This window comes from Gracilinanus agilis, chromosome 2 (assembly GCF_016433145.1).
Source record: "Gracilinanus agilis isolate LMUSP501 chromosome 2, AgileGrace, whole genome shotgun sequence".
Lineage (NCBI taxonomy): Eukaryota > Metazoa > Chordata > Mammalia > Didelphimorphia > Didelphidae > Gracilinanus > Gracilinanus agilis.
Genome location: NC_058131.1, coordinates 362381110 through 362391031, shown reverse-complemented (window position 1 = coordinate 362391031; position 9922 = coordinate 362381110). Strand labels below are relative to the sequence as shown.

The following is a 9922-nucleotide window of genomic DNA, read 5'->3' as shown; positions in this document are numbered from 1 at the left end:
TGATATCTGCTTGGTTTATTTACCTTACAGAGTTGTGAATAAAGAGCTCTGTCATCTTTTAAACTCTAAAGAAATGTAAGCTATGAGCTATAAGTTGTGAGCTTTGATTATAATGTCAGCCAGAATGGAACTATTTAGGATGGAACTATTTCCATGTCTGTAATTTCTATTTTTTTCATGCATTTTTTTCTGCTGTCACTTTATTCATATGGAATGTTTCAGGTCTGGGAAGTGAGGCACAAGAATGGTGAAGCTGGGGAGTAATTTGAGTGACAAGAACAGCAAACAACCTTCTGGTGAGGACGGCTTTCAGACTGTCCCTTTGATAACACCCTTGGAAGTAAATCACCTGCAGTTTCCTGCTCCAGAAAAGGTAAAACCAATCATCTCCCCTCTTCTCCCAGAAGTCAAACAGATTCTTTTCTTATAAATATGTTTGTCTTATGGCATCCCCTGAATCATATCAATGAGATATAAATAAAGTATTTTTTCTTTTGCAGGATTTTAACATAGCAAATGAAACACAGGGCCATAGTTTTAGAGTTAAAAACATTATATAACTAAACATTTTCATGTTGTGTGTATTTAAACCAGGCCCATAAACTTTAAGTGACTTATCCAGGTTATTCAGGGGTTTGGGAATTAGATCCATCTTCTATAAATCTGAATCTAGCTCTCTTTGCACTAATTGTACAGCACCTCAATGAATAGAATTGGAATACAAAGAGAGTGTCATAGCAGAAATGATTTTCTAACAGAAAATAGACTGGAATAGTTGGAAGGGACTCTAGGAGGGATCATTTCTGTATTGTAATATATCCAGAATGTAGAGCTGAAAGGGGCTATAGAGATTATCCAGTCTAATTACCTCATTTTATAGATGGGGAAACTAAGACTTGGAGAGGGGGAAGTAACTTTCTCAAGGTCATATAGCTAGGATATAGCAGAGTTGGGGTTCAAATATTGGATCCAGAATGGACCTAAGAGCATAGAGCATTCCCTGAATGGATCTGAAGAGCAGCTATCTAGTTCAAACTTCCAAAGTCACAGAAGTAAGCTGAGACAAAAAGAAGAAAAGCAAATTGACCAAGATCACAATACATTTCTGAAAGTTTTAGAAAGAGTCTAGCTGATTTTGAGAAATACGTTTAATCAGTCATATGAAAGATATCAAGTATAGCTATGAAATATCAGTTAAAAGAAGGTAGAATTTATTATAAAGAAGACATAGGTACTTAGCCTCTAGGGCGAGGCTTGTCTTTTCAAAACAGATGAAGAAGATAACTTAATTTATGATAGGTCTGGAATTTTTTGGGCTGAGTTTTTAATATATATTTGGTTAAAATGTCTTGACTATATCTGGAAAGAAAATAATGGAACCTTCTGCAGGAAATATAAAAATGATTTTTCTGATGATTTTATTTTTTCACTGGCAAATGTGAGGGAACAATGAAAGTTTTAGCTAATCAGTTCAATTAGACTTAAGTGGAACCTTAGAGTGATCTGAAGTGCATGGCTCACTGATGAGGATTATTAGTTATTTTTTTAAAGTGCAATAGATATTAATATAAAATCCCTGTCATGGTATCAAAAATGCAGAGTCTTGAAGGATATTGAGAAATCCACAGTTTTTTCTTCCAGAAAGAACATGGATTCTAGTCCCAGCTCTGCCCTTTATTGGCTGTATGGCCTTGAGCAGATCACTTCATAGGATCATAGATCATAGAATCATAGATTCAGAGTTGGAAAGAACGTTGGAGCCATCAAGTCTGGCCCTTTCATTTTATAGCAGAGAAAACTGAGGCACAGACAGGTTAAGTGACTTGCCCAGGGGTCCCATAGCTAGTAAATGTTTGAGGTAGGATTTGATTCCTGATTCCAAGTTCAGTATTCTATTCATTACTTTTGCTACCAAAGACTTCAGCCTCTGGGCCTTTGTTTTTCCATGTATCAAATGAGGCAGTCTTGGACCAGAACTAGATGCATGCACTCTAAAGTCCCTTCTAGCTCTACTAATCTCTGTTCCATGGTGTTAGAACCTTTTTAGATCAAGCATTTTGTTCTCTTAATGTTGTAGCCATTTCCAAGAATCTGTTCTAAGGTTTCTTCTTGGACTGATATTTTTTGTTATATGTTCTAAGTTCCTTTCTAACTCTGATTTTCTATACTCTGTTTTAAAGTCTTTTTTAGTTCTCTTCTGTTTCATTTTTAAAGGTATCTTTCACTTCTTACATCCTATGAACCCATGATCATGGCTTCCTATAAATATAAGATTTGAAATTACAATGCTCTAGGTTTTGCTTCTAGTGGAATCATCCTCTCAAGGCATCAGTCTACTCATGGTCCTTGTATTTGCATATCTCTATGAGATAAACAGAAAAGAGATAATAAAGTGGTAGTATTCTTGCTCCACCTCCAAGATAAATCTGAAGTCCCTGTGGTAATGATCAGAGAGAGGCTGCAGGGACATGCATATTCTTGTTCATAAAAGATGTGATTTTTTCTGCTTTATTCCCTCTTTTCCTCAGCTTCCAGCTCATGGGGTTGGACATTGTGTCAAAGTCATATTTTATTAGCAGCATGGCTCATCTGGAATGGGGATGGACAAAGCCATTTTCTTACAGTGTGTCTCTTTTGTGGTCATGGTGGTAGAACCAAGTTGACCAGAGGATTTGGTTGATTCCATTTCCCTTGACCATGTATTAAGGGGCAGAAAGCAGCTACCAGATCAGAGGCCTTGTAGCTGAAAAGGATCTCTAGAGGTGGAGGATCCTCTATCCAACCCCATAATTTCAAGATAGCTTCTAGTTTACATAGCAGAATAACAAAGTTTCAAAAATTAGATCTTTGGAATTTTAAATCAAACTGATTCTAACAATGTCTATAGTTGCACTTCCACTAATAATCATCACTCCTGAATGTTGCATGCTCAACATTAATAATTATACAGTACAAGTATTTTATACTTTGAAGTTATTGAAGAAAGTTCATAGCCACTGACTCATTTGAGCCTCACCATGCCTCTGAGATAAAGAGAGGAGTAGGGATGATAATCCTCATTTTATAGATGAAAAAATTAAGGTTCAGTAAGGGTGAAATTACCTACCTTAGATCACATACCTACTACCTGGGAAGCCTGGGCTCAAACTTAGGTCTTCAAATTTTGAGTTCACTGCTTTTTCCTCTATTTCATGCTGCCTCTCCTAAGTTACCATAGTAACTATCTACTAGGAATTTGGAGTGGGGCTTTAGAGAGCATCTAGTCTAATCCCTAATTTTACAGATGAGGAAATTGAGGTCTAGGTAGGGAAAATGATTTTTAGAACATACAACTAATAAATATTAGAAACAATATTCAAACCTAGTTCCTTTGACTGCAGATCAAAGGCAGCATGCCACTTGGTCTTTATATTGGGCTGACTTATATTTATAAAAATGTAAGAATACAAATCATAATGACCAGTCTTTTAATTAAAATGCAACAAGATTGCATTCCTAAGTAACTCGGTCCTTCGTCTGAATTCAGGCCTAGAAAGGACTTTGCTAAATCATCTACTTTTTCTGACTGCTTTACTTTAAACTCTCATTCAAATCATCTTTAAAAAGTCAAGTCCATGAGCATTTATTCAAGTGATCTATTTACATTTTAGAAGGAAAATGAAGGCCATGACTTTTCTGGCAATTTATTCCTCTTGCTTATTGTGGCACTCATCAAAAGAATTATAACAAAAATAGGCTAGAGAACAAAGTAGAAGCTCATGTGTCCATGAGAAAATTAGCATCATCTTAATTCTGTAGCTGTCCTTGAGCATAGTGCAGTAGCTGGCTTCTCCCTTGGCCCATTTGTGCTCCTCACCAGTCAAAGAACCAAAGAGATGCTTTGGACACCTTGAATTTGGTCTTTGTACTACAGGAATTAAAACTGGGTGTAATTGGTTTTAAAGATGGAGAGATTGAGTTACCAAGAAGGAAAGTGATTTGTTCTAGGTTCTTCTGTGCCTTTCATTTTTCTCTAAAGTCCATTCTCTACAGTGCAATGAGGCAGGATGGGGATGTATACACTGGAGTGGTTTGCTTGTGTGTGTGTGTGTGTGTGTGTGTGTGTGTGTGTGTGTGTGTGTGTGTGTGTGATGGCAATTTGAGATAAGCTGTTGAATTTCTGTCCTTCCTTTTAAACCTAACTCAAACACCACTTCTTTAATGATACATTTCTGACCTCCTTAGTGCTCAGATCATACATAATGCTCAGTCTATACTTTCCAGTTCCCTCATGCAATATTGTGTATTACATATGTTATCCCTCTACCAGACAGTTAGCTCCATGGAGGCAGGGACTATTAAGTCTTATCCAAACTTTTATCTCTTTAGATCTTAACATAGTGCTCAGTGCACATGAAGCACTTAAAAAACATTTGATGGATTGAACTGCATTAAATATAGTTTCTCCTAGAAACTTGCAACAACATTTATTTGTCTCCTGCTATGTAAAAGGCACTGTTATAGGCTCCAAGGATGCAAAGAAAGATTTTATATAGGCATTGCCCTCAAATGACTTAACCATCTGAGGGGAAAGGTAAGAGGAGAAGGATAAACACATAAATAATTGTGATACAAAGTTGGTTAAGATAGGTCTAGAGAAGAGCCAAGCAAAACAGCTAGGAAAACTTTGAAGTGGAAGAGATTATTTTCCCATTGGGAATGTGATGGTCAGAGAAGATGAGAAAGCTTTTTGGAAGAGATATTCCTTGAATTGGGCATTGAAGGAAATAAGAACCTTCAACAGATGGGGATGGTAGGAAGCATTCCTGGCATTGGACATAGCATGAGTAAAAGCTTAACATTGGAGATCATAGAAGGCAAGAAAATGGAGAACAGGATAGTTTATTTGGAATATAAAATGTGCAAAAAATGTAAGATGGGGCCAGTAGTAGTTGGGAGTTAGATTATAGAGGGTCTTGAATGCTAGGATCATGAATTCATATTTTTCTTGTTAGGAATAGAGAACTCACTAATTATTTTTAGGTAGAACAGTGTCACAATTATGACAATGCAATAAGAAAATGACAAAGTGAATTGTATGGAGGATAAACTGGAGATGATAAAGGAGAAAAGAGTCAGGAAGGTCAGGTAATAGGCAATAGTCTAGGTGAAGAGATGAGGTTCTGAAGTTTGATAATTATATTTCTGATTAATGAAAGTGTTTGCATATATGTGTATATATTCCATCTCTCACTTTCTCCCTCTTCCTCCTTTCCTTTCCTCTATCCCTCCATCCTATACCATCTGAGATCTTCTTTCTTCCCTCCCTCCTTCCTTTCCTACTTCTGTTCCTCCCTTCCTTCCTTTCTCCTTCACTCCCTTCCTCTCCCTCCCTCCATTCCTCTCCCTCCCTCCATTCCTCTCCCTCTCTCCTTCCATTCCTCTCCCTCCTCCTTCCTTCCCTCCTTTCCTTCCTTCTTTCCTTCCTCCCTGTCTCTGTTACTCCCTCTTCCTTCTTTCCTTCTTTCTTTCCTTCCTTTCTTTCTTTCTGTTTCCCTTTTATTTCTTTCATCCCTCCTCTTCTTATTAGATTTGACTCAATGCTCTGGTCTAATCTTAGCTCTCCTGCCTCCTAGATATATAGGGGAAGGCCCAATGGCCTGGTAATTATAGAAATCTAGTGTTCAAAGGGATCTTAGAAACCATCTAGTTCAACCCATACCCCAAAAAAGAATCATTATTGCAACATATCTGGTAAATAGACATCCCTCCTTTAATTAAAAACCTCTAATGAAGCTCTTGTGCAGACCAATGCTTTCAGGCACAGCCCAATCCACTTTTGGGGAGCTCTAATTTTTAGGAAGTTTTTGCTTACATCTAACATAAATTAATCTCTTTGCAATTTCCACACACAGCTTTGAAATTCTGCCTTCAGAAAGGCATTTCCAAAATGGAACCAGAATAAACTGTTGTTTTCAGTCTTAATACTTTTTTAGGAACTAGCATTTTGCCCTCTGGTGCTTTCAATCAAATTAATAATAATAATATCAAATTAATCATGAATTTTAATTTAATAATAATAATAATGACTGCTTTCCATTGATTATGTATATCTCCAATACCCAGCACATAATAGACACATAATAAATGCTTGTGATTATTCTTTCATTTTCTTGGATACTTTTACATTAAAGTTATAAATAAAATTACACACATTACCTGCTTGATTAATCTCCATGAAATCCTTGTCCTTTGGGGGACAAACAGAATAAATCTCATCCATCTTTTATACAATAGCTTTTCAAGTACATTGCCTGTGAGTCTTTATATTCCATCTTAATCATCCCCATTTCCTAATTCAGGACACCTCTCTATGCTTGAGTTCCAGGTGTGCCACTAACTTGTGGCATGAGTTCAGCCTCTTCATCTTGCCAGGCCTTGGTTTTCTCATTTGTCAAATGATGAGATAGAACTATATATCTCAAAGATTCTTTCTATTTAATGGTTATTCAAGTTCTCTTAAGATCTGGGATATGAGGTTTTCTCTTCAGTTCTAATAATGTATTCACTGTATTATCTCAGGCAAATTATTTACCTTCTATGAACATTTTTCTTCCCTACAAAATGGGGACAATAATACTTGAAACAAAGGTATTATAGGAGAATCACATTGTAAATCTTAAAGTGCTGTGGAAATGAGACATGCTGTTGGCAAATTGAATCCCTGAGAACTCTCATAGTAGCCTTTTTCTGGAAGCCCTAGTAATTTAGAGAGATATTGTTCTAATTTTGTTTCAGTGTTTTTTATTTTCTGCTACTCAGTTCATAATGACACAGGACACTCAAAGGATCATAGTTGTTTTGAACTGGAGGGTACCTGAGAGATCCTCTAATTCAGTATTCTCCTTTTAGAGCTGAGGAAACTGAGAGACTATGTGACTTGCCCAAGGTCACACAGCTAGTGTAATGGCAGAGCCAATATTCACGTAGATTGTTTCTTTCAATCCTAATCCACAATTTTGGAAGGAGAATGTTTATATCTTACATACAAGAAAACAGGAGATTCAGAGAATTGAGCTGGACCAGTCTCTCATAATAGTCCACCTCAATACTTCAGCATCAAACCTTAGAGCTCAGCTTAACAAGAAGAAAATCCTTCCTTCTTCCTCAGCATTTCAACATTTTATATTTCTGTCCTGCCAATCATGAGGCTTCTTACAGTGAAGATATCTCTATTATTAATAATTCTGGGAAGTAATATTTAAAATTTTTATGATCTGTACTTTACACAGTCAGAACTGCAATGTATTATATGAGCTTCTCTCTAGAACTCTAGAGTTACATCAGGGCAGTGTGGTCTTTTCAGAATGAATAATTTACAACATTTTCACAATGCCAATTATGTCAAATCGTATTACTTATTTCTTTATGGCCACTGCTCATGTAAATATGAAGAGAAAATTCCAAGAAAATCCTCCCATGTGAAAACCCAAAGCCTTATTTGCCAAATCACCATTAAAATACAACTTTTAATAAAAAGTAATTGAGATAATTTATCCAGCACCACTTTTAGTACACATATATAAACATACAAACACACAAATATACACACATGTATACACATATGTAAATGTGTGTACCCCACACACATACACTTCTTTGCATTAAATAGTTTTCTTAACCAAAGAAGCTAGTGCAGGAGACTACAAAAAATAGTAGATTAAGCATCAAACCCTTACCTTTTGTTCTGGAATTGATACTCAGAATTGGTCCAGAGCAGAAAAGCAATAAGGACCAGTGTAAAAATGGGACCAGTTAGCAGTGATGCCACAGCAGTCTCCAAACTCCTAGGCAGTTGAGGTTAAGTGCTTTTGCTCAGGGTCACATAGGTAGGGAGTGTCTAAGGTCACATTTGAACTCAAGACTTTCCTTCCAGACTTGGCCCTCTATTTATTGAATCACTTCTGCTTCAGAACAATCAAATTCTGAGAAACTCTGGATTTGGATACTGGATTTATTACTTACTCTCTGTGTGGTGCTCAAGTAATTTCCTCTCTCTGGCTTGTCTGTAAAATGAGGAGTTTTGATAAGTGATTTTGAAGGTTTCTTCCACCTTTAAGATTCTGTGAATCTATAAAATCCTATGATTTGCAATTACTTGGTTCCAGTTTCTATCTTCAGAAAGGCATTTCCACAATGGAGGCAGAATAGACTTTTTTTTCAGCCTTATTCTTTTTTTGGAAATTGGCAGGTTACTTCTTTTTTAATTGCAATAATAATAATAATAATAATAATAATAACTTCTTATTTATTATGTGTTCCCAGGTCCTACTATGTAATAGGAGATCATCTAATGCCTTCATATCATAGATTAATTGAAGCAACCATTGTAGTCAGCTCCACCCTGATTATCCCATATACATCCCAAAGTTCTTTAATAAGGAGCTGATTGAGCACTTCCAGCCCCTTAACTAGCACCATTTATGGCAGTACACTCTATCTACCCCTACATCTCCAACATATAAGGGAAGAAACGGACCCAGTGAAAATTCCAAGTCCATTTCTCCAGACTCCTCTAGAACCTTCCTTAAAAGCAGTGGGGCTTTGTGTAGTAGCCTGAGCCCTAGACTAGGAGTACGATGACCCTAATGTGCCACTTCCCTTCAAGTTTCAGTTTTGGCATCTGTAAAATGAAAAGTCTGGACTAGGCGAGCTACAAGATCACTCCCAGGTCTGTCTACTTTTGTTTCTCTGTGTGTCACAGAGAGAACGTTAGATTTGAAAATGAGGAGACCTGGGTTCAAATCCGAGTTTTGAACCTTCTTATCCATGGGACCAAGACATAAGAGTTTCTCCGAACCTCAGTTCCCTCCTCACTAAAATGGGGATACTATTACCTGCCTCATAAAGTTGCTATAAAGAAGGGACTCCCAAGTACTTTACATACATTATTTCATTTGGTCTAATAGCTCTCCTATGAGGTGGTCTGTAGTCAGTACTGTGAATGGTTGGAGGTATTTGGATATGATGATTTCTCTGCCCCTTTATGGTCCTGAGGCTTGTTATCTTCATGATTTCTACTTTTGGGGGGTGGGACAGAGACTAGACCTGTGACTTAATTAGCATAGGGTAGTTCTGGGAGGGAACTGATACCATGACTCAGAGTATATCCTCATTGGCTTTGGGGATTGATCAGGGAGCCTCATTTTAAAATATCTTATCCCAAGTTTGGCATCAATTTGAATGTTGACTCATACTTACTAGTATATGAGCTTGATCAGATTATTTAATATTTCCAAACATTAGTCTTCTCTTCTGTGAAATGAGAGCATTGGGCTAATTCATCTGAAAGGTTCCCTCCAGCTTTACGTTTCTGTATTTCTACCTGAAGTGTAAAAACTCACTGGCTGGGGAACAACAAGACTTGGATTTGAATTCTACCTCTGAAGCTGCATAGACTTGGAAAAGTCTTTTCTATTCTCAGAGGACCTTATTCTTCAGTAAAATAGAAATAATAATAATTTATATATATATATATATATATATTCTGCCACCTTACCAGGGTTAATTTGAAGAAAACATTTTGTAAATCTTAAAGTCCTATAGAGATGGAAGCAATTGTTACCACTGTTCTTGTCCTGATACTTATTACCTATGGGGCTTTGGGCAAATTATTTCCCCCTCTGGACTCAATTTTCCTAACTTTGGCTCATCCCTCTCTCTCCATCCTATTGAACTCTAGTCCTGGGAAACTACCACCATTTACCTTCTCTGCTCCTCCTCCACATGTGCCTCAGAATGGTGCTGGAGGAAGGAAATCTCACAACCTGTTATCTGTTTTCAGCTGTGTCTACACTGCTTCAGGGTAATCCTTTTATTCTTCCCTAAATGACTCCCCAAAGTGACTATTTTAAATCTCCATTTATCTCAAGTCTACGATGTT

General features: G+C 36.9%; 1 protein-coding gene across 1 annotated transcript in view; it reads left to right on the top strand.

Moving 5' to 3' along the window:
* The first annotated feature begins 244 nt into the window (after nt 1-244).
* NSG2 (neuronal vesicle trafficking associated 2) overlaps nt 245-9922 on the top strand; it is a 70538-nt gene continuing 60860 nt past the window's right edge. The window contains exon 1 of the mRNA XM_044661674.1: nt 245-373. Within this exon, the coding sequence (XP_044517609.1) occupies nt 245-373 (129 nt within the window). The remainder of the gene's footprint in view (nt 374-9922) is intronic.